General features: G+C 51.3%; 6 protein-coding genes and 1 non-coding gene across 7 annotated transcripts; 4 read left to right on the plus strand and 3 right to left on the minus strand.

The window, feature by feature from the left end:
* Window positions 1-557: 557 nt before the first annotated feature.
* Window positions 558-9,006, minus strand: BDV17DRAFT_296996 (uncharacterized protein; the record flags this gene model as incomplete). The annotated part of the gene is made up of 12 exons (XM_073763415.1): window positions 7,944-9,006; window positions 7,732-7,891; window positions 7,134-7,658; window positions 6,960-7,080; window positions 6,746-6,905; window positions 5,685-6,693; window positions 4,304-5,629; window positions 3,911-4,249; window positions 3,774-3,835; window positions 3,634-3,722; window positions 1,806-3,580; window positions 558-1,745 (listed from the first exon to the last, which is right to left on the minus strand). The coding sequence occupies exons 1-12, from the start codon at window positions 8,984-8,986 to the stop codon at window positions 558-560; spliced, it is 7,797 nt and encodes a 2,598-aa protein (XP_073621123.1). The 5' UTR covers window positions 8,987-9,006.
* A 331-nt stretch (window positions 9,007-9,337) lies between these two features.
* On the plus strand, window positions 9,338-10,440 carry BDV17DRAFT_248861 (serine hydrolase FSH). The gene is made up of 4 exons (XM_073756147.1): window positions 9,338-9,416; window positions 9,483-9,524; window positions 9,573-9,697; window positions 9,763-10,440. The coding sequence occupies exons 2-4, from the start codon at window positions 9,511-9,513 to the stop codon at window positions 10,320-10,322; spliced, it is 699 nt and encodes a 232-aa protein (XP_073621124.1). The 5' UTR covers window positions 9,338-9,416; window positions 9,483-9,510; the 3' UTR covers window positions 10,323-10,440.
* Window positions 10,441-10,841: 401 nt separating this feature from the next.
* Window positions 10,842-13,041, plus strand: BDV17DRAFT_297000 (major facilitator superfamily domain-containing protein). The gene is made up of 5 exons (XM_073763416.1): window positions 10,842-11,128; window positions 11,203-11,460; window positions 11,517-11,723; window positions 11,792-12,196; window positions 12,253-13,041. The coding sequence occupies exons 1-5, from the start codon at window positions 11,007-11,009 to the stop codon at window positions 12,938-12,940; spliced, it is 1,680 nt and encodes a 559-aa protein (XP_073621125.1). The 5' UTR covers window positions 10,842-11,006; the 3' UTR covers window positions 12,941-13,041.
* Window position 13,042: 1 nt separating this feature from the next.
* BDV17DRAFT_4510 (putative integral membrane protein Pth11-like) lies at window positions 13,043-15,265 on the minus strand. The gene has a single exon (XM_073764537.1). The coding sequence runs from the start codon at window positions 14,798-14,800 to the stop codon at window positions 13,160-13,162; it is 1,641 nt and encodes a 546-aa protein (XP_073621126.1). The 5' UTR covers window positions 14,801-15,265; the 3' UTR covers window positions 13,043-13,159.
* A 2,232-nt stretch (window positions 15,266-17,497) lies between these two features.
* Window positions 17,498-18,006, minus strand: BDV17DRAFT_286015 (putative integral membrane protein; the record flags this gene model as incomplete). Its single annotated transcript, XM_073760819.1, has 2 exons — window positions 17,498-17,756; window positions 17,813-18,006. The coding sequence occupies 2 exons, from the start codon at window positions 18,004-18,006 to the stop codon at window positions 17,498-17,500; spliced, it is 453 nt and encodes a 150-aa protein (XP_073621127.1).
* A 3,355-nt stretch (window positions 18,007-21,361) lies between these two features.
* BDV17DRAFT_278590 (putative toxin biosynthesis protein) lies at window positions 21,362-22,752 on the plus strand (the record flags this gene model as incomplete). The annotated part of the gene is made up of 5 exons (XM_073759562.1): window positions 21,362-21,536; window positions 21,620-21,733; window positions 21,792-21,900; window positions 21,956-22,583; window positions 22,624-22,752. 5 exons carry the CDS (start codon window positions 21,362-21,364, stop codon window positions 22,750-22,752), a joined length of 1,155 nt encoding a protein of 384 aa, XP_073621128.1.
* A 436-nt stretch (window positions 22,753-23,188) lies between these two features.
* Window positions 23,189-23,324, plus strand: BDV17DRAFT_t2. Its single transcript has one exon. It is a non-coding gene; the product is annotated as a tRNA-Leu (tRNA).
* The last annotated feature ends 240 nt before the right edge of the window (window positions 23,325-23,564 follow it).

Consider the following 23,564-nt stretch of genomic DNA (forward strand, 5'->3'; position numbering starts at 1 on the left):
GCAGCAATCACATCAAGCCGAGAGGGCAGAAAACGTAAAAGGAAAAAAAGCATTGGGCAGCATGGCGTAACGGCGAAAGATACTCTTCCAGGATGGTGTTTATTCCTTGTTTCTCCTTCAGGGTGTATTCAGCAGGTCAAGTCGATATTGACCAAATTCAACCTCATATCAACAAAGTGTACGATTTGCTACTTATTTATGTCTTGATAGATCGCACATATGAATATGGGAACCTTATTTCAGTATCCCGGCAAAAGTATAGACTTTTCGTTGACCAATGGTGTTATCGGTTTCTCGGATGCTATATATGTATTGCTTGGATATGCGCCTGCAACGACAACGACAAGGCAATGAAGAAGGACAAAATGGAAACAGTTGGACTATACGACCAGAGACCAGTTGCTAGAGCTATCATTGTTTCTTTCTTTCCCCCTTCTCTTCTACCTCACGAAGAAGATCTAAGACCGAATAATCGGGACAACCTAGAGCCCCAACCATTCCCCTCCCGAGGTTCGTGATGGCCGTGGAATCAAACAGTAAGGGTCTACTTACAGGACTCAAGCTTCGCCAGCACCAATCTTCACCAACCGACTCTGCCCCGCCGCCAACCGTCCAACAGACTCAACAGTCGCACTCCCCAAAATATCAAACACCGCAATATCAGCCTGGATCTCCTTCGCGAACCAACTCCGCAACTCCACCGCAACCAGCGAGTCCACGCCGTACTGGTGCAGCGGTTTATTTGCGTCGATCTCGGATAGCGGGATCGAAAGGGCTTTTGAGAGGCGGGTTAGTAGGGCTGTGATGACGGCTTCGTTGGCTTCAGTTGTTGTGGTTGATTGTGAGAGGAGGGAGGCGATGTTGGTTGTTCCTTCTGTTGCTGACGCGGCAAGATTGGAGGATGCGTTTTGCGAGCGGAGGTGTGCGAACATAAGCTTGTTTATCCAGTCTGCTTCGCTTGAGGTGGCTTTTTCAGGCTTGGGAGCTATGCGGAGGGTCGTTTGATGTGGGATTTTTGTGGCCTCATGCTCAGAGCTGTAACTAGGGCTGGAGCAGTAGCGATCCAGCAGTGCATGGATTTCGACCTCAGAAATAGGCGTCAAGAGGGTGTCGCCGGATAACAGCCGTTCCTGGAGGCGGGCGTCGTCAACCACTGCGCCAGTAAAGCCAATCAGACCTAGGTCTATCGATGTGGCCTTTTCTCCGAGACCGAATCGGTGCGCCGCGAGGGCGTCTTGGAATGTGTTTCCCGCAGCGTAGTTGGCTTGCCCCTTTGACCCGAAGATACCCGTGATGGAAGATAGCATGATGAAGAAGTCGAGTCCCGGGGGGAGTTGATGGTGCAAGTTCCATGAGCCCTGGACTTTGGGAGCGAGAGCATCCTTCCAGGAGGTGTAGGGCATAGCCTCGAAGAGGGCGTCGCGGAGGACCATCGCGGCCTGGATGCATCCTCTGACAGGGGGCATGCCTAGCACTTGGCTAGATTCAAGAGCGCTCTTAAGAGATTCTGAATCTGCGATGTCGCAAGATGGAGTCAAGACTCGGACCTTGCGCTGTTCGAGCTCAGCGACTAGCTCTTGCGCTTTAGGGCTTTGATTTCCTGATCGGGACAGGAGAAGCAGATTGCGGGCTCCGCGGTCAACTAGCCACAGCGCAATGTTACGTCCTAGACCTCCCAGTCCACCGGATATAACGTAGGTGGCTTCTGGATCTAGAGAGGTGTTAGGCCGGGTGTTGAGAACGGTCTGGGGATGGCAGTCAGTACGAGTATTTTTTCGATAGGGTAGGCTTCGGACAAATCATACCATAACTTCATCGTCATCTCGCATCTCGATAATAGCCTTTCCAATATGTTTCCCACTCTGGATCGATCTAAAAGCCTTCTCCATCTCACCAATCCCAAAAATATGCAAATCCCGTGCCGGCCGGAGCTTACCCTGCCCCATCATTGCGTACACAGACGACAGAGCGGCAGCACACATCTCAGGCCTATCATCCATCATGGACGCCAGATTTATTGCACTGAACGAAACATTGTGCAAGAACTGACGCATCGGGAGGGTATCGTTCGCAAGGATATCCTTGATGCCGATTTCCAGGAATCGTCCGTAGGGCGCGATGCATTCCCACGAAGCCCTAAGGCTTTCTCCAGCCAGAGAATTGAACACCGCGTCGACGCCGCGACCATTCGTTCTGGACTTGACGGCGTCGGCGAATAGAGTAGACCGGCTTGAGAAGATATGCGATTCAGGGATACTGTAGACGTCCGTGAGGAACCGCCTTTTTTCTTCAGATCCTACCGTTGCGAAGACAACAACACCTAGATTCTGCGCTAGCTGGATGGCCGCTTGTCCCGTTCCTCCTGCGGCGGAATGGATGAGGATTGACTCGCCCTCCCGCATGCGCGCAACGTCATAGAGCGCGATATAAGCCGTGGCAAAATTAACAGGAATAGCCGCAGCCTCTGCAAACGAGATCGTAGATCCGACCTTCACCAATCCAGCAGTTTCCTTCAATCGGATAACCGTCGCAAAGCAGCCGCCAGCCAAAGCGGCTACGCTGTCTCCAACACTAAATCTCTTGCAGGAAGCGCCGGTGCGGACCACAACACCGGAGCATTCAAATCCGGTATGAGGCGACCTCAACTGCCCGACTGCAATCAGGACGTCGCGGAAGTTAACACCAGCGCATTTGACTTTGATCTCAATTTCATCGGGGGCAAGCGGGCGGCTGGCGGCTTCGTCTTCCACGAACTTGAAGCCCGGGACCAAGCCAGATGACGCGGCGTCGAGATGAAGGTGAGCACTAGCGGACTTGAACTTCTGTATTTTGTGCTGCTCTGGAGATACCTGCTTGGCAATGACTTCATTTGTTTCTGTGGAGGCGACGAGCCTAGGGATGTGCAGTAGGCCCTGGTCTTCCAGGTACTCTGTTTCCTGGATGTCGCTCCCAGGCGACGCTAGCTGATTGATAACTCTCATGACTTGGGTCTGTTGGTGCTTATGGTCTGTACCTGCTTCTAGAGAGAGCAGGTAGCAGGTTTTTCGGTCATCTTCTGACATGATGACACGGAAGAGACCGTCTGCGAGCCTTAGATGAGGTTGAGGTGTGAGTGTGCCACCGCCAGAGTTGACCCAGAGGACATCAGTTGTGGAGCAAAGTAGGCGTTGCAGCTTCTCGAAGAGCTCTGGCTGGATATTATCGAGTACTGGCTGTATCAGTTCAAGAAGGAAAATCCGCAGTGAATTGTTCTCGGCGAAGCTCTCAAGACTTTGGTCAATTGAAGCACAGTGGACGGAATACCCTGTTAAGCGATGACAGAGAGGCGCCAAAGAGTGGGCGAACTCTACCTGCTCTGGTTCAGCAGAGTCATAGACAATTTCAAGACTGCCATCCGAGTGGGGTTCAGGCTTCGGCGCATCTTCAACGGCAGAAGAAATCAAGACGGTGTTCTCGTGGCAGCGAACGTCTTCATAATCCGGTAGGGCTACGTCGAGCCCAGAGAATCCTGTTTCGAGGAGCAGTTCATTCCATTTATCCCTATCAACACAGGGGCCAAGATTCCTGTACGGCTCCGAGCCTGGACGTATTGTTAGCGGGGCACTGTTCTCTGGGCGTAGGGTAGCAACGTACCCAGCCACCATCCTTCCAGAAGACCAAAAACAAATGCGGTGCGGATGACATGGGTCGCGGTGATTTCGTTCAGGATGAGTTTCCCTCCGCTGCAGATAGTCAGACTTTGTAGGCGGCGAACGTAAAGTCTAGATACTCACGGCTTCAGAAGACTACGGGCGTTGGTCAAGGTGGTTTTCAAATCAGGTGTGGCGTGGAGGACCTATAGAGTCATAGAATCAGCAATCTATGCCAACAATATCAAGTACACCACAGTGTACTTCTTCATGCAACATACCAAAGACGCCACAACAACATCATAAGTCCCACACTCAAACCCTTGAGAGTCTGGGTCTTGCGAAATATCTAGGGTGCTGAATCGCATCCGATCACCTTCCTGGCGGAACTCGTCCTGGGCTTCACCAAAGAATGATCGCGAGATATCAGTGTAATCCCACTGAGCGTATCGCCGGTCGTTGGAACTGGAAGACCCGTCATCGCGGCCTAATCGGCGCAGCATGATATTTGTCATGGATCCTGTGCCGGCGCCGACTTCGATGATTCGGAGCTGTGGGTTGCGGTGAGAGAGTAAGTCGAGATAGGTGCTGAATCGCTTCAAGCCGGTGGAATAATGCAGCTAGGTATAATCAGTATACTGTCATATGTTTAACAGTGTCTTATGTGGACTCACTTGCTCAAGGTAATAGTCCTTCATTTGATCTCCCTGGAAGAGGAATCCCAAGGGATCCAGCTCGCCGGTGAGGAAAAATGGCAGATTTCGTGCCACAGAAGCAATCAAGTGTCCTCTTTTGTTTTCATTAAGCACTCGCTCTTCAATTTCTTGGATATAGTCCTCATCGCCAAGTCGGCTTCTCCAAGGCTCGAACGCAAACGGAACTAGATCCTCGTCAAAGAGGCGCTTCTGCTCTAGCATCCAGTTGATATACTTCTTCAAGTGTGGCTGGCCTGGCTCGCTCGGTAGGTTGCGCAAGGCTTGCAGTATACGAGCTGTCAAGAGAAAGTCCACTTCCATAAAGAAGGCATCCAGCCCAGTCCGATCCTCGACGGTTTGTGTGCAGAGGTCAGTAATTTCTTCGTTGCTGAGCAGGTTCAAATCAGGCTTCCACTCGAGATGGTGGCATCGCTGCTCCTGAGATATTGAGACTGAACGAATGGCCCCCTCTGCAGCGCTGACCGCACTCATTTTTAGACCGGATATCCTAACTACAATCCGTTCTAACCCTTCATCGAATGCAAAAAGGTCTGCCGAGCTGCCGAGCTGCGCATCATCAGACTGAACGGCATGAGTCCTCAGCACGTCAGGGGAGAGCCGCATCAGGGAGTCATGCGAGACCCAGAGCTTCTCAACTTGTGTAGGTACCATGGTAGGAATAATCTCGGTGCCCCATTTAGTCGAAGCCCAGATGCCGGTTTGGATAATGGCATCGAGGGTAGTGGGATGAATTGTCTCGTCTTTGAAGGAGACATTCTGGACTTTGGCGGTCACCTGGTTTTCATCGTCTCGGTGCCATGCTAGTGATGATACTAGCTGAAATGCCTGGCCGTATATTAATCCACATTTGTCTGTGAATGGATAGATTGCTGCGTCGTCTATAGGCGTGACGGCTGCTTCTTGGACAACCGTGTAGCTATCGATTTGGCTCTTAAGTAGACCCATCGTAATCTCCTGATCCTTCTCATCTGGCTTTTTATTCTCTTCCAAGTCATATGAGATCTGAATGGAGCCTGTGCAGTTTTCAGTCCACGTTTGATTCTCGTAAGTGCAGAGCCTAAATGCGAATGAACCTGTGCTTTTGGCATCCACGCTCTGCGAAGGACGCATATAGAATGCCGTTTCAATGCCGTCTGCATTTGAAGAAACACGTATCGCGGCCTTGAAGCTGGCCTCTCTAATACAGAAGCTGTCTATTTTCTTTCCTGGCTCTGCCAGTTGCTTCGCTGCTTCGATGGCCATGACTAGCATCCCCATTCCGGGGTATAACACTGTGTCATTTACCTGTTGGTGTCAGTTCGGGCAACTAGCCTGAATATCTGTAGGAGAACTAACTGACCTTATGGTCTTCTACCCAGGGTATCTCACCCACGCGAATGAAATGCCGCCAGTGTGCTTCCAATGGATTCAAGTTCGAGTCAGGGATGCCGAGTAGGTCGTTTCGGCCAAAGCGTCGCAGACGGTGGCCTTTGCTGAGCTGACTTTCATGCCAGTAGGACTTTGAGTGGTCGAACGGATACTCTGGTAGATTCGACAGGCTCCTGGATTCTCTACTAGAACTCATGTTCACACTCGATAAATCCACCGCGTACCCAACAGAGTGCAACTTGCCAGTTGCAGTAAGGGCGGTTTCGACTGCGTGGACATTTCGCACCAGCATGGAAAGGTACGCTGTCGACTTGTCTTTATCCTTGCCCAACGCTTTGAGGATATCTTTACAGGCTGCTTGCATGACCGAATGGGGGCCGACTTCCAGTAGATGATGGATGGGCATATTTCGACGATGGCTTCTGTCTAGCTTCTTGGGCGGCTCTGTCAAGCTTGAGCAGAGAGTCGACAATGCGTCTGAAAACAGGACAGGGGAGACCATGTTTCGCACCCAGTATTCCGGTTTTAGTAGCTCGCTAGACTCAATCCAAGTCCCTGTAACAGAGGAAACCATTTCCGGGCGGCGCTTGGTATGGGACGCTGCGGCTTCCAATTGCCCAATGGCCGTGCAATATTCTGCAGCAATCTCTCGCATCTGGGTGGAATGGTAGGCGACTCCCACCTTGAGTTTGCGGGCGAATACCTCTGCCTCGTCGAGACGGGCTTTGAGAGTATCTATTAGTGCCTCGTCCCCGGAGACTGTAACGCTCTTTGGACTGTTGACACATGCAATATCTATCTTTGCGTCAGCTTGCTGCCCATTAATCTCCTCAAGGTATGGTAAAACATCCTCAGGCGATAAAGCAACCGCGATCATGGTTCCTTTTCTAGGACTGTTCTTCTCAAGCCAGCCAGATGACTTTCCACGCAAATAGGCAACCTTCCACGCGGACTGTCTAGAGATTGCTTGTGCAGAGTATCTAACAGTTCATCAGTCCTCGCTCGCGCAGAAAGGGGTTCTAGGGACCATACGCCGCGGCAATCTCACCAGAGGAGTGGCCGACGACGGCCTGGGGAATCAAGTCCCAACTTCGTAGCAGATCCACCAAAGCTACCTGAAGGGCCGTTGTCAAAGTCTGACTGTATTCCGGCTGGTTGATGCGCGACTCTGATTCTGTTTTCTGGAGTTCGTCTTGCGCCGCGTTAGTGTGCGTATGCCTCAAGTCGAAGGGCTTATTTTACATACCTATGACATCCCAAGTGCAGCCCAGTGACTTTAGATAGACACATGCCGACTGTACACTCTCATGGAATGTAGGATAGGCAGAGAGCAGCTCCCGGCCCATCGCGTACCACTGGGCTCCTTGCTATGGATTGTCAGATCTCGCCATCGACATCACCTAAAGAAACCTTGACTCACCCCAGAGAACACCAATGCCAGGTTAGGGGATGTGAGAGACCGAGTTGCAGAGGCAAATTTGTCCGGCAGCGCGCCCAAGTCGTCAGATGGTCCAGCAATTGCAAAGGTTCTCCATGGGAGGTGGGTTCTTCGCTCTCCGAGCGTATACGAAAGGTTATGGAGGTACTGCGTCTTATTCTTGTTACCTAGTACGGGGCTCGACAGGAAAGATCTCCAGGATTCTTGGATGCGACTGATTCCCTTCTCGTCTGCCGAAGACCACACAAGAAGTTTCGGGAGATCTGCTGTTTTCTCCCGTCCCCTCGGTATTGAAATGCCATTGGCTTTGGGTGAAGGGTGGTCCAGACATAGTGACTCGTCTAGTAAATTTCCAGAGGTATTGTGGTTGCCCTGCAAGCCACGGCGACGAAGAAAATGGTAAGCGTCATCCAAGATAACATGCGAGTTGGAGCCTCCGAAACCAAAAGAGCTAACTGATGCTCGACGTAGGCCGTTTGTTGGCCATGCAATGGGCTCACTCGGGATCTGGACAGGCAGTTAGGGTTAGTCACTCTGCGCAGAAGAATCAGCGCAACACCCGCAGCCCGTCACGACGAACCTTGATATGGAGAAATTCATCATCTATTCGGGGGTTGAGGCTCTTGTAGTTTGTGCTCTGCGGCGGTATAATCCCTTTTTCGAGGGCCAGGACAGCCTTGATGAGGCCAGCGACCCCGGCCGCGCCTTCCAAGTGGCCGATTGTGGACTTCACCGATCCTCTTTCCTCAATGTCAGCGTCGCCTTTGAGGCCAAACAAACACTTTCACTTACATATACAGAGGGTCTTCCTTTGTTCGGTAAGGTCGAAAAATCGAACCGATGGCTTTACTTTCAATCGGATCCCCCACCGCCGTTCCAGTCCCGTGGGCCTCAAAATACCGCGTTTCGGCCATGTCCAGACCACCTTTGCGATAGGCGTCCCGAATCAACACCTCCTGCATCTCCATGCTCGGTAGCGTGATACCTGGCGTCCGACCATCCTGGTTCGACGCCGTGGACCGTATAACAGCGTGGATAGTATCGCCGTCTCGGATTGCATCGTCCGCAGGCTTGATTATCAACACTCCGACACCTTCTCCACGTGCATATCCGTTTCCCCGGTTGTCAAAGCTATAGCAACGGCCGTCAGGCGACATTAGACCTAGATTATCCAGAATAAGGCCCGTTTCCAGCGTCAGGATGGCGTTGCTGCCGACGGCTATGCCCATGGTCGAGTCCCCGCTCCAGATGGAATGGCAGGTTAGATCGACTGCCATCAGACTGCTCGAACACGCCGTGTCAAGGGTCGCGCTGGGCCCATTGAGATTAAAGAACCAGCTGACGCGGTTGGACTGCATGTTCATCGAGGTTCCTGTGGCGGAGAACTTGGACATGGCTTGCAGATCTTTGTTCTGGATCGTCTCATAGTCGTGCCCAAAGGAGCCTGTGAAGACGCAGGTCTTGGTCCGGGCTACTTTTTCCATTGTTATGCCGGCGTTTTCTAACGCTCGGTAAGAGGTTTCCAGCACCAACCGCTGCTGAGGATCCATTGCTTCGGCCTCGGCCGCCGTGATTGAGAAAAAGGGCGCATCGAAGAGACTCAGGTCCTCCTTCATAAAGTGTGCCTTTCGCAAGGAAAGACTATCCAGACGATTGGGATCGGAGTGGTAATGGGCGTCGATATTGAGCCTGTCGGAGGGGAAGTCGGCTGCCGCACATCTGCCCTGCACGATCATGTCCCAGAAGGACTCGGGGCTCACGGCATCCTGAGGGAACTTCAATGACAAGCCAATTATTGCCAATGGCGGCAGAAGGTCTTTTCGTTGTGCTGGCATTTTTCGCTGTCTATGGTATTTTCCCTATGCAGTTGACTGTTGGGGGGGTACTATAAATCTTCAGGACATTCCGAGCGCCATCGAGAGGGAAAACAGCCACCGAATTGTATTGATCAACTGTGGTCAAAGAAAAGTGACATACTTATTACGTACATTATGCATGAAAGTAAGCTGACCTACCTGCCCAAGGTCGGACAGTGCTTCAGCCATGCAGCAATTATAGCCCTCAGCCGCACCGCGCACGTACTCTGTGATCTGTATGGTGCCAAGTGGACATACTTGATGATGACCCTAATCTAGAGGGCCTACGGAGGACCTTATTCCGTCTTCCAAGTCGAGCATAAATCTGGGCATTCGGGGCCAGAACCCGGATACGCCTCGAGCGCACAAAATCTCTCTTTTGGGAGCGGGGTGTTTCAACAGCAGCAAGGTATCGAGCGTTTAGAGCATTTAGAAGGTCTCTTTATTGCGACCATCCTCGCTGATACGGAGTTAGTTCACTAGCCATCAGGCCTCTTGCAACCATGCGGTTCCTATGGTATGTTTCCTCGCCTTCGGGTCTCTACCACCAGCTAACCAGTCCCAGTCTCCACGGCATTGGGTCGAATTCGCGGATCCTGCAACAGCAGACCGCAGCAATCCGATATGAACTCGGCAATCGACATACTTACGAATTTGTCGAAGGCACTATTCCTTGGGAAGCCGATCCAGGTCTGTTCTTTGTGGTTGCAAACTCCAAGTAACCCTAACTGAGTTCCGTCTCCAATGTATTACAGAACTCAAAGCAACCATGCTCGGCGACGAACAGACATTCTCATATTGCGACCCAGCAAGCGCTGAGTCCTGTCTAGCAGTCATAGACCTCCTCGAGCGCTACGTTGCCGTGGAAGGACCCTACGACGGGGTCCTCGGGTTCAGTCTAGGCGCCAACATCGCTATGTCGTGGATGATCCAGCGGCAGGGAGAGAACCAGGCCCTCCCATTCAAAGTTGGGATTTTCTTCTCCAACTCGTTCCCGCTGTACGACATGGCCGCTCTCCAGCAGGGCCGGGTCGAGCATGCAAATGCAGTTGCAAACTCGTTTTTGAATACGGATTCCGTCAGTGTTCGTGAAAGCCTGCGCCTTGACCTGCCCACCGCGCATATTTGGGGGGCAAGGGATGCAGGATGGGAGCATGCGCAAAGCGCCAGTCGGGTTTGCAAGGAAGCTAGACGATTGGTGTATGTGCATGGCAAGGGTCATGAGATCTCTACTGCGTCGGAGGACTTGATCAGCATGGTGAAGGCCATCAATCGGGCAATTGGTCTGGTTGATGAGAGTGGAGTCGGAAGGTGAGGTGATACATACTTGCGGGTGGGTTGAAGAAGAGAGCATGTAACACAGATTGAAGAACTAATGCAGGCGTGCAGATCGTATGATCAGGCGTGAGTTCGTTCCAGATGGCTGCATGTATAGAGTACATATTTGTTACGTATCAATTTACATGTAAGCCGTGACTACAATACTCCGTCTTCTATGCGGATACGCAGAGTCAGCACCAGCCAATGCCAAGTTGTCTGTGTAAAGGTCCAAGACCAACGAGAACAATACAATTGCCCAATGACGTGCTGAGGCGCCCCATTGAACCTAATTCGCACAATCTGAAGAAGAGTGGAGAGATAGGTATGTGCATAAGCTTAGGTGCATAAGCTTGCGCCTTGCAGATTCAGCCCTCATTCGGGCCCTCCACAATCCCGCTAGCCACTACTACCACATCTCAGCAGCCATCACTCATCACTGCATAAGCCAATCTTGGCTTGACTAATACTATATCAGCAAAATAATGCGATGGGATCACATACCTTGCAGGAACTAGCCCGCTAACCATGTGCCCTCTCTGTGTGGCCCGACGGATACAAACAAGTAAACAGTCTTCCAGCTTCAAGCCTCAGCTGCCCGGCAGGCCTTCTACTTGAAGTCTTGCTCAGGAGATCTACGAACCTTCCTCGCCGTTCTATTCCTGACCTTGTTCCGTAGGAGATGGAGATGGACTCTCAGTGCGAAACGGGCCGCCCTGAGACCAACTCAGACACGCCGAGTGTAGGTGCGCCCCAGTTTTCAGAGTTCCTTCACGGATTCCGACTGTGGATTGTTGGCTTTGGGTATGTCCCCAACTTTCTTTTTATTTCCTCATCCTAAGGCCTGATTGAGTTCGCTAACATCAGCCGGTAACTAGACTATGTCTGAGTCTTTTCCTGCCATCCTTAGAGGTCAGCATCGTGAGCACGTCTCTTGTGTCCATCACCGACGAACTCCATGGCTTCGACCAGAGCACTTGGGTCATCACCTCCTACCTGCTCACCTACACGGGGTTTCTCATGATCTGGTCGAAATGCGGTGATATCTTTGGAGTCAAGCCGTCGCTGCTATGCTCGCTGTTCTTCTTCATCGCGTTTAGTGGGGGGTGCGGAGGCGCGCAGAGCTTGAATCAGCTGTAGGTTTCTCCATTACCCACTGAGAATCAGGCGATGACCCTAATTGACAATCTAGGGTCATCTGCCGTGCTTTCCAAGGCGTAGGAGCTGCGGGAGTTTACACGCTGACTCTCTTCTCGCTGCTGCGTTTGGTCCCTCACAGCAGATATGACATGATTGCTTCTGTCGCGGCTGGTGTCATGGCCATAGGGCTGGTCTTGGGCCCGTTGGTTGGAGGAGCCATCAATGTCTCTGGCGACTGGCGCTGGATCTTCCTGCTCAAGTAGGTACCCTACCTGTCGTTACTCGTTAGCTTTCCTGAATTTAGACTGACAAGAGTGCTCCTACCAGTCTCCCAGCCGGTGCTTTCGCCTGGCTGATCCTCTTCATTGCGACGCCGAGTCACTATCCCAATGCCCCGCCCACGCAGACAGAATTAGGATCAGGTCCCGGTACCAATAAACCCCCCTTCAATGCTTTCCTTACAAACCAAAAGACATTCTTCCGCCGCGTCGACTTCCTAGGCGCCTTTCTCGTCCTCGCGGCTTCAATGTTCATCATTGCCGCCCTGCAAGAGGGAAACCTAGAGTACGGCTGGTCGTCCGCCCTCATAATCAGCTTCATTGTCGTCTCGGGCGTGCTCTGGCTGGCGTTTCTGGCCTGGGAATGGCTGGTCAGTCGTCGCGTAGCCTGGAAGATCCAACCGATGCTTCCCTGGCGGTTGACGCGGAATCGGGTTTTCTTGGGGGTTGCTCTGTATGTCCCTTTTCCACCTTCAGCTGAACCATGTCCAACTGACAGTATAAATATAGCGGCTTCTTCCTAACCGGCGCTCCCCTAACAATCAGCGTAATCGAGCTCCCGCAGCGATACCAAACAGTAAACGAATCCTCGCCGATCGGCGCAGGCGTGAAGCTCCTCTCCTACGCTTTAGCCCAACCACTAGGAAGCCTCCTCTGCTCGTCATTATCCGGCCGTCTAAAAGTCCCCTTCATTTGGATAATCCTCACGGGGATAATCCTGCAAGTCATCGGACTATTCCTCCTCTCGACCATCCCTACAGATACGGCCTTCTGGACGGGGCAGCTCGGGTATACGGTGCTTGCGGGGCTGGGTGTTGGAATGGCGGTTACGGCGGTTTATATTATGGTTCCGCTGGTTGTTGATGATGTGGATCAGAGTATTGCGTTGGGGACGGGGTTGCAATTGAGGATGTTGGGTGGGGCGCTGGGGGTTGCGGTTGCGACGACGATACTTAATGGGCACTTGAAGGGGGAGTTGGGGGGGTTGTTGACGGGGTCGCAGCTGGATGCGGTGCTTGAGTCGGCGCAGGCTATTGGATTGTTGAGGCCGGAGGTCCAGGGGCAGGTAAGGAGGGTGTTTGGAGAGGCGTACAACTTGCAGATGAAGGCTGCCGGGGGGTTCTCGGTTGCTCAGATATTGGTTGTGGGGCTTGTGTGGAAGAGGAAGCAGGTGCGGTATGTGAAGGACGCGGAGTAGTGGTGATTTTTGGGGCTTTATTGTCCAGTGGAATGTGACCAAATGTTAAGTATTATTAGATGCAATATATAGTTCAACCCAATTACCACAAGGTATCCAAATTACCAAAACACCATCGCTGAAATGCCAGAGTCGCTCGCAAAAGGGGAATAATGCCGAAAAATAAATCCTAGCCAACCCATACATGTGTCCAGATTCGTGTATTTCATAATCGTGCAATCACGGTTTCTTCGAAAGCAAGCCCCCCACATCCTGGAGCTCGAATTCGTCCGCGTTTTCAAATATAGTACCCGACACGCCTGACTGCGTCCGCGACGAGGGAACAGGTGAATCAGGAGAGTCGCTGAAATGCACACTTGACCGCCGCCGGCCCTGTTGGGAGCCGCGTCGTAAACCGCCTGGGCGTGGGTTTGGTGAGGAATGCAAAAGATATTGTGAGGCTGACGCTGTTGTTAGTGGGGTGATGTCGCCAGATGATGAGAGTAACCCGCCCACATCTCGTAGGCTGGGGCTTCCTGACGAGTTGGTTGGGTTCTGAAGCGAGGGCGGAAGATAGCTGTGATTAGGGTCGTGATGATGGCTGGTGGACGGGGGAGTAGGTTGAGTGAGGAGGCCGCCAACGTCGAAGATGGGCACTTGATCAGGGGAGTCGTCGGATGGGCTGTGGCCACGAGTGGTCTTTTGTGAACGGAGGTAGTCGTGCGGACTGACTTTGATGTCGAGGCTGTTACCGGTGGACGACTCGTCATCCTCGAATTCCGTCGTTTGACGGCTGAAGGTCCAGTTCGGGTCGAGACCCCCTGTGGCGATGGGAGCCGGTCGTGGTTCTGTCGGAGAACGGGAAACTAGCTCCGGGTCGAGGCGGATGCCCATATCGCGAGCAAGGTCGGAGTCACTGCCCCAGTGGTGATGAGTGATGGTCGCACGACGATTGGAGCTGTGGTCGAGGCTCTCATTAATCGACGCAGACGCTAGGGTGTTTTTGTATTTTATCTTTTTCACGCCCTTGTCCCTGACAAACGAGCTAATGACCACCACATTCGATACCGCGGTAGCAGCCAGTATTTCCAGAGACGCTAAAAGTGATCTATACTGCTGGGACCCTTTGTGTTGAATCACGGAAGGTACCCGGTAGCTGGTAATAGCGACCAATATCAGGGACAACGCGAATAGGATGGCGAGGGCGATCCTCCGTCTCTTCGGCATGTTTGTCATCCAGACAAGAGGAATTGGAAAGGCAACAAGGAGCAGGTCCGTAATGATATCACACGCTCCCATCGTGATGACATTGGCATACCCGGAGCGACACGTCGGACCTGGGTCCGGAACGACTTGCCAGTGGTGAGAAAATGGTTGGCACTCGGCTAGCGTCGCGATCACTACCGCGAGTAGGGTCGAGCCTAGGAAGTAGTATATGGATATGAGGAAAATTCGAAGCGACCGCCGCCACGTTATTCCGGCTATCCGGTTGAGGAATTCGCACACCGTCAACTTGGCCATCCAGATGAAGATCGCATAGAATATACGGGCAGCGAGGACTAGTCGGCTCCCAATTTCCCTATGGCGAATATCCTCGTCTGTCAAGCCGTCCACTTTTGTATTATTCGTCCCGTATATGAGAACAACATGCACAAAGGCCATTCGCACCAATAAAGGTATAATGCTCGCCATCATGATTTTGTCTTCGCGAAAAAGGCGCTCGATTCGTACATAGCGACCACATACTCGGGTGACGATAATTGCGAGGGAAACGCCCGTCGCCCACCAGCTAACCAAAAGTGTAGGATTATCATCGAGTCTCGTGCGAATATCTGGAGGTATGGCCGAGTACATGCCGCGTGGTTGGAGTAGCGATCGCATTGCGGCGGCGGCTAAACCGCCCCAGGCAGGGGCCAGCGCGAAATATCAAGCTTTCAAGTTCTAAATCAGAAGCCGTTGTGAATTTGCGATAAGATTCGGATTTGTGCTGCCTGCCGTTTCATCGTAATTCATGACTCTGTCCCGGTGAATGCGCACGTGCCTGCTTCGATTGCGGGGATCAAGCTCTGGGGTTTGCAGAATGCAGATGGCGGAGAACAGTAAAGCGGCGATCCTGAAAGGAATGGCTGAAGCTAATCGGTACGGGGGCGTTGGAAACCTCGATCGTAACAAAGCTTCGAGGTAGAGCAAGAGATGAAAGACAAAGTACTCAACAAGGAGCTTTGACAAAGAACTCGAGGTGCGGTTGTACAGAAAGGGGATTGTGGCTGGGTCAGTCTTGGTAAGGTCACTGGCGGAAAAAAAGAAATATGAGGAATTTCACCGCTGCTGTGACGTAAAAGGGCAGGGAAGACGGGCCATACCCTGTTCACACCTGTCTCAAAATGGCCCCGAACGCGAATTTGAAGGGACAAAATCGAGAGAAGCATCAGAGCAAGAGGATGAGAAGAGCATCCTTCACTTTTATCGGAGAAATCATGACTCGAGAGACGCGAGAGATTCGTCGCAGTTACCCGCTTATCCGCGAGTGACGGCTGTCATTTCGATCGCGACTGTCAGCGATAACAACAGTCGTTAAGATTACGGCGGAGGACCATGGTACAATCACCGAGCCGCGATAGCCTCTGATATTGAACATCAAGCTAAAAGGGGAAAAGCGTACCCCGGAAAGCGCCATTTTTTGCAGCAAATTGGCCCCTTGGCCGGTGAATCGATGGCGGAGCAGGCGAATCGCACGCGGGCGATGTGGGCGGTACCCCGACTAAGGAATGGATCGATTCACCGTTGGGCCAGCCAGAGCAAGGTGATAACCTAGGCCAATCGAGGTGGCCAACCGTCGCTCGTGCATTTCGCTAGCGACTGGTCACTCTCTCGGTTATCTAATCGTCGAAACCGCCGATTTGAGGCTGCATGTTGGACTTTGCCATTGTGAGAGCTCTGGTGCGAACAACGGATTCGTCGAGATAAGAACCAAGCTGGCAGATTACTCCACATGAATCGCGGTGCAGCTGTCAAGCGATGATTGGCGGGGTTCCTGTTGGCCTGAACGATGTCCATGGAATCGCGACAGTCGCTACGTGGGGTCTGGATCTGAGATGGCGAAATGGCCTGTGTTGTGTTGTTGGAGAGAGAGGGTGAGAGTGAGGAGATGCACGTGCGTCGAGGCTTCCTCAACCACAACAACAGCAACCCGAGGTCCTCCAATTCCAACTCCCTATCAACGTCGCATCTTTGCTTCTTCCATTTGATGAAGGAACCTGCAACAGCCAAGCGATGTCACCTTGTCCAATCCTTCGCCCAGATAGGAAGTCCCGCACGAGACTCGCTGCCATCCTAGTATCTGCTCCCTTGCATCGGCCCATGCTAGGTTCCACCAACAATCCGGCAACGTCAGGGTCAATATCAGAGAATTTATTCTGGTACTTGCGCCTCTTGTTGCTTTGAATGTTATGCCATCACCTCACGTGTGAATCCTGCCAAGAATACTGGCCTATATTGTCGCTAAACTATTGCAGCTAGTCGGAGTCCTCCGTCCGCTCCTTCATTACGGATCGCGTTATTTTGCTCCTGCATATCATCCACCCGCTTTGCGCCATCCGAGACCAGACGAATTGGTTCCGATCTTCGGCCGGAATCAGGGTTCAGGAACTTCAGATGGGACGCCGTTGAATATCAAACACCTACGTAACTTCACGAATATGAAACAACACACTACGAGCTATCCCGAAATAAAACAAGAAATGCATGGACTCTCATTTTTGTCCTTCTTGGAGAAGCTTTTCTTGCTCCTCGCCAGCCATCCCCATGGCCTGTCGAACTATGTTTGTGAAGTAGCACCCCGTCTCCTCGCTGCTGAGCCGCTTCACAGAATCCAGGCCCTGATCGCAGCCAAGGCAGCACAAGCTGATGCTGCCCCATCTTATCCATGCACGACTCCACAGTCATCGTTCTATTCTTCTTCATCTAGGGCAACCTAAACCTCGCTCATAGATCAATCATGAGCAAGGCTCTCAGAGAATTGGAGGATATAAGGCGGAACAGTGCCGTCTTGAATCATAGTTCCCACTGCAGTCTTGCATAAGGCCACTAACGGAGCATACCTTTGAAGATGTCGCCCCGGCAAAGGTGAACCCTAACGGGGCGCCGGACTTGAACTCCTGAGCGCGCACCTCTAAAAGAGAGTCGAATCTCGATTTGCCTGCGCTGCGAAATCCTTCTACTGCGAATGATTGAATGCAGAGTGTGCGAGGTTCTCCCATGGCTAACTATCTTCCCTCACATCATCTTCCGCGTGAACCGACCCGGTAAGCATAAGAAGTCTTCAGGGGGAGCCTCACAACATGTCGCCGAAACCGCTGAAGTCACTCCCTCGCAATAGCTTATCCCCTCTCGCTTGGAAAATCAACGTGCATTCTGAAGCAGTACATTGTTGCAGATGTTCCTCTACTCTGCCTTGAGACTAAAGTACATATACTGTCTCCTGCGACGCTAGATGGATACCTACCCTGCGAGGTATCTTATACCGATAACACCCGCAGCACACTAAGCGAAGAAGCAATATATCTGACGATAAAAACATCAAATCGAAAGCGTCGTCAAAACAGCACCAATATAAGCAACCCAAGCCGGAACATCCGCGACAGCAAACCTCAAATAATGAACGTTCAGCCAGCGCCCCATATCATCCGTGCAATCCCCCTCCTTCCTCTCTTCTGTCAAAGTTATATTGTCAATGATCCCCAGCATCGTCGGCGCAAACACGAAATGCGCACAGGTCCCGATAAGTCCAGACACAAAGAACCCACGGCTTCCCTTCCAGACAACAAGATCCTCGATACTTGGTACGGTAAGCACCGCAGTCACAGCCGAGATAGTCACCATATTAAGCCCAACAAGAAGGTAAATGTTCCTGTCGAAGACCCGCTGCAATCAACCCGGTAGGAAAGTCTTGAGTGTGGTCGGACCGGCGAGTGCAGAAAGGCAGAGTAGAAGAGGGCTTCGCAGCCCGCGTACATCAGGGTTCCGGTGCTGGAGATGAGGGGCGTGAGGAGGAGCTTGTGTGGGCTGTTGAGGAGTTGGGAGGCCATTTTCTGTGACACTTTAGCTAGTATATGATAGAAAGTGAGGCAACCTGGATATGGCCGGAGATTTGAGAGGAGAATCAATCAGTCTCTGTTGGAGGTCCCCAGATATATCGCCATAACGCAGCGATCAGGGCGACTGTTGTCCCCGAGGCCGCGGATCAGGCCATGCCGAGATGTCAAGATCCTACTGCTTTCCATCCTTGAAGCAATAGAGGCCGAGCTTCTGTAGCTTCATATCACAAGAAGTGATGACTAACTGTACTGTCACTGCTAGGTAGGTAAATTTAACGTGCAAAAAACCGCGAGTACCTCCTTCATGCCTGATCTGGTTGTTACTGCTTTTGGGGGGGTGAGTTAGGCGGTCCGCTCACACCTCCAAGGTGATTCACTTACTCCTTGATACCCATACTTATACTATGCTCACCCTGACCACTGCTTGCCCCAACAGAACGGTGCCAGGGTGTCCTCTCCCTTTTCTTGCTCCCCACCTCCTTAACCCTCCACATATCATGTAAAGTACATTTGTTGTGATCTTTTTAGTTCCAAATTATAATATGCTTTTAGAATATTTAGCAATTTCGCTTATTCTTAGAATAAGTAACTTAATTTCTGGTATGGAATGTACAGGGAAGAAGCGCAGAATAAGGCTATATTAACCACACACACACACATAATTTTACTAAGAACTGAATGCCTTTTCATGATAGATACTCTACTTACTAGATGATCTTTTGGTTTTCAGATACAATGAGGAGCAATTATGTATGTATATGTGTATGTAACGGTCGTGGCTCGTGACTTGCAGGTTTTCCACTATCTCCTCTCTGGGTGTCCTGACTATTGCCAGTTTTATTTATGAACAAGTAACTTTAGGCGTGTTTATCTCGCTGCCTGGGTCAGAAAGAAGATCTGCTTCAGCAGGTTGAAAGATAAGACCAGCTGCATGGGTCTGCCTTCGCACTATTCTTCATCACTCTTGTTTTATTAAAATAAATAAACAGTAAAGGCAAGATAGTGTCCTGGGGCTTGATACCCAGTAGCTCTCTGCGCTTATAGGGTCTACTCAATCTACTTAACCCGCAAGGTCCGCGAGGTCCAACAATTCTTGCCGGCATCTCTAGATTAGAGATCGTTGCATGGAGTTGATGAAGGTAAATATAACAAATGCTGCAAAATTGGGGATTAAGTTAAACTCAACTTCCACTTTCTGAATTGTACAGCTTCAAGTCAAAATATTCCAGAGAGCTGGTTAATCGCCGCGGAGTGCACTTGTTATATAAGCGCAAGAATGCTGAGTATACCTATCCACTGGGCTATAATGGATTACCGGCCGCTCGAGTGAGGACGGCGATGATGTCTCAAGTACCAGAGCATTAGAGCACATTCCAATATGCATTATTACAACTAGATCTGATGAGAGCATGCACGAGTCTTGTTCGCCTTTCAAACAACTTTTTCAGCCTTTTGCAAGGCTATTTTGTGCTGCGGCCCTAAGCCTCCAGAGTTATCTGGGAAGCTTTTTGGCCCACTGTTGCGAAGCAGGTTTGGTAAATAAACCGAATTTAATTGCTGTCTCTGAACTTGGTTTAAAACCGCACATTCTCCGTGCTTTATTTTCAGAAATGCTAGCGTCAATGCTGCCTCCGCATAATAAACGTAGATTAAAATCCCTTGTAGGTAGATTCTTCCTTAATCCCATCGCTAGCTTCCACACTAAACTAAATCTTTTCAATGAGGTCAACTTCTGCTGCTTGCGAAAGCCCATCTATCATCTCATCGGTGGTAAAACATGTTTTGGTAATCATTGTTGACTCCCCCAAGCCTTCATGATCGTTGTTTTCGTGGCTTTGCGGGTGTACTTCGTATGCAAGATCACACAACGTGGCAATTCTCAACAACTGATCTTTCGTGAACACTAGATCTGGCCGGTCCTCCAGGAGTTGTATACTATCAATGACGCAATGCAAATATCGCGGGCCAGCCTTTCGCAAATCACGAATCAGTCGGAGCAACTCACCAATGCTGGGGATTTTCTGAGCTATTGACGAGAAATGGACGGGTTACAGGTCCTCCTTGTCTCTCTATAGCCTCGATCCTCCCTCGTTTTTCAGTAAATAGCTCAGTGAAAGCGCTTTCGTCAAAGCTTGTCAGGAAACGCTTTTAGCTACTCGTTGACCAACTGGTGAAGATATCTGTAAAGACTCGAAGACCACCACGTATAGCTTCTGGATATGCCGGCGAAGCAGCTTGATCTTACCATACTCCTCAGTTACACCAATCACGAGAGCGTAAGCTGTTTGCTGGCGTGGCAATGCATTGACATTGACCCTGCTGAGGCAACTAAAAGTAGATAGCTGAATTCGAAGAACACTAAGCTTGATACGCAAGAGGATGTGCGGAGATCTGACTAAAGCTCGGCAATCCACTATCTCTTGGATATCTCATTCCTCGTGGGGTTATTCCTCATTGGACCCTTGGACGAGAGTCGGGGGGCTCGGGGTCTTCAAGTTGCCCGGGATAGGGTGTATCTGATACCAAATGAAGCTTCCATGGATGATACTCGGCGGTCACGCCTGCCTGGCCATCTGCTCAGGGGTCTGCACTTTGTAGGCCTTATTATAAATGATTCTTATGATGGGCCACGGGTCTAGGTTCTTGGGTGATCCGTCCGGAAACCCCGCCATCCTTCCGCAAAGACTCCGACCGACCCCCCCTCCCTCCAACCGGCCCCCAACAGTGTCAACCACCACCCCCTTTCCCCGCGGTTCGACGAAACGAAGAGCGCTCTCTGAGCCCAAGAAGACACCCACGAGGACGCCAGCTGCCCACACTCGGCATGCCTAATGAGCTTGCCAAGGGTCTCTCTGCCAGATTTATTTCCCTAGCAATGGGTAACATACCCTAATAGCAATTATAAACTACCCATTTATGTGAGCAATTTGCAGTCATGGATTGCATGTTCTACCTGCTGCCTAGAGGCGGCGGGATTTGTCTACATGACCTGCCAAGTAACATCAAGTAGTCGTCAATCAATCGCTCCTCTACTGCTGTAGCCCTGGAGTATAGGTGAGCCACGGTGTGAAGGCGGACCCATGCAGCTAGCGTTGTCATTTAACCAGCAATAGCAAGCCTCCTTCCTGACCTGGACAATTATGTGAACGCGCCAAAATCCCTTGTTTGTATATGGAACTAACAGCTAGCTGAGAGGCATATCCCACTGGCCGTCTATGTCCCAATGGGGGATAGTGGAAAACGTGCAAGCCATGAGCCACGGCCATTGATAAAACACGCACACACACACACACGCACACACGCGCGCTACTCCTTTCCTGCGGCTATATCTTCAACCTTATCCAACATGGCTTTCCCCTTCAGAGTCGTGGAACATGTTCTCGCCGGCCAGCATATCCGAGAGTATCCCCAGAGCATTAAAGGCCGTCAGGAAACTGTCCTGAAACTCTCTATCAAGCAGTATATACCCTTGGACCAACCCGCGTCAATCGCTGATAGTGCCGGGAAACGGGTCCCCGAAGGTCTGTATCTTCTCAAAGTGGAGGGCAAGGCAGCCCCACTGACCGGATTTATTGAAAGGAAATCTACGAGCCGTTGTGGGAAGATCTGTATCGCCAATTGCAGAGCCAATCCGTGCCGTTGCGCGGGATCTGGGTGGCTGATGTCTCGAACCAAGGTGCAAGTGGAGTCTTGAATGAGGATGTCCAAGGAGATCAAAGTATGCCTTGCTCTTGAGATAACGGCGCACCTCGTGGTTGCTGACCAGCTGGGCCTAGCCAATTGGTACGATCATTCACGCGACCTACTACACATGGTCAACCATTTCCGTGACGAGATACCTCGTCCGATTATTGGCGTAGCTCACAGCATGGGGTGTGCCCAACTGTCAGTCCCTGCAATATTCCCCTGAAAGACTCTCCTCGCAAAAGCGAACGAACAGTGTTAATTTCTCGATCATCCACCCCCGTTTGCTGTCCACCCTGATCTTGTTCGAACCTGTCATCCTCGAAGTCGCTTTTGGCGGACCAAACCCGGCTATCATCCCAGCCCTACGGAGGGATCTCTGGGAATCACCCGAGAAGGCCACGGCGTCTTTTACCAAGACTCTCCACCAGTGGGACCCCCGCGCTCGGGACCGCTATTTGCGCTTTGGGCTCCGTCCTGTGCCCACGCGCCTATACAATCCCTCGAATGACCCAAAGGTCCCCGAGACAGCCGTGACACTGACCACGACCAAACACCAGGAAGCATGGAGCTATTCGACTCCCAATCTGGAGCCTGAACGCGCCGGTCTTGACAGACTCTTATTGCCAAATTGGGATCCAGAGCAAGAACGCCCGTATCTGTTCTCGCGCCCAGAGTGCTGGTCGGCGATGCGGAATCTCCCTTTCCTCCGACCTGGTGTTCTATGGGTCTTCGGTGGCCGCAGCTACCTTTCCCCGCCGGGTGCGCAAGATGGCAAAGTACGTGCTACAGGTATCGGGGTGGGCGGGAGTGGCGGGGCGGCGAAGGGCATGGTTGAGAAGGCTGTCCTGGCGGAGGGAAGTCACACTTTAGTGTTTGAGCAGGTGGATCGGGCAGTGGTATAAAAGCTGGTTGAACGATGAGAAATTCTGGCGCGAATATAGGAGCAAGAATTCCGATGCAGAGATGCTGACCCCGTCTGAGGCGGCGCTGGAGGCTGCGCAGAAGCCTGTGGGAACCAAGCGGCCAGAAAGACCACATTCGAAACTTTGAGATCAACTAATCGGCACTGACTCAGTGAGAATTGAACCGAAGAATAGCTAACACTCCATTCTGGCTGGTGTAGATCAAGACAATTTAAGCAAATAGAGCAGCAATCTGATCCTCATACAGCGCCAGTGTCGGCAGTCCGTTTGACCAATGGCGAAGCAATCGGCGATATTTATAGTTCCGTGCCCAACTTGGCTAGAGTCTAGGGAATTATGGGACATTGAGTCATTGATAGGAACGTCGGTCGCACGCACTAACATACTCTGCATACAGTCCTATTCCATTGTCTCCAACCTTTTGACGAAAATCGAACCGCTTGATTGCAATCCTGGGGCCTGATAGTATCTCCGGTGCAGAATGACAGAATGACATGCTATTTGTTTCAGGCTACTTTTACCCGGCACAAGTATCCAACAGTAGATTTCTAATTTTATAATCTGGCAAGGTGGCCGAGTGGTTAAGGCGATGCACTCAAGTGGTTCACTTGCCCAGGGTAAAGGCTTTAGCACCTTTACCCCAAAAATGGGTCCTTTGCATTGGAGCAATCCGCAGGAGTTCGAATCTCCTCCTTGTCATCTTCTAAAATTTTTTGCTGCCCTTTTAATATCTAATTCGCGAACTACCAACCAAGGCCTCAAGATAGAAAAGACACCTGAAACTTTTCGGAATTGCACCTGATGAACCAAGCGCAAAGTTACCCTCATGTTCCAACGGTCTACCCTCTGTGTCCCGAAGCTTTAATGACCGACACACCACCCACCGATCTACCTATCAACCTACTCTTTCCTCTTGAGGCACTCCCGAACTGAGTTCTG

The sequence above is a fragment of the Aspergillus undulatus genome, assembly GCF_047715775.1.
Source record: "Aspergillus undulatus strain CBS 261.88 unplaced genomic scaffold BDV17scaffold_1, whole genome shotgun sequence".
Classification (NCBI taxonomy): domain Eukaryota; kingdom Fungi; phylum Ascomycota; class Eurotiomycetes; order Eurotiales; family Aspergillaceae; genus Aspergillus; species Aspergillus undulatus.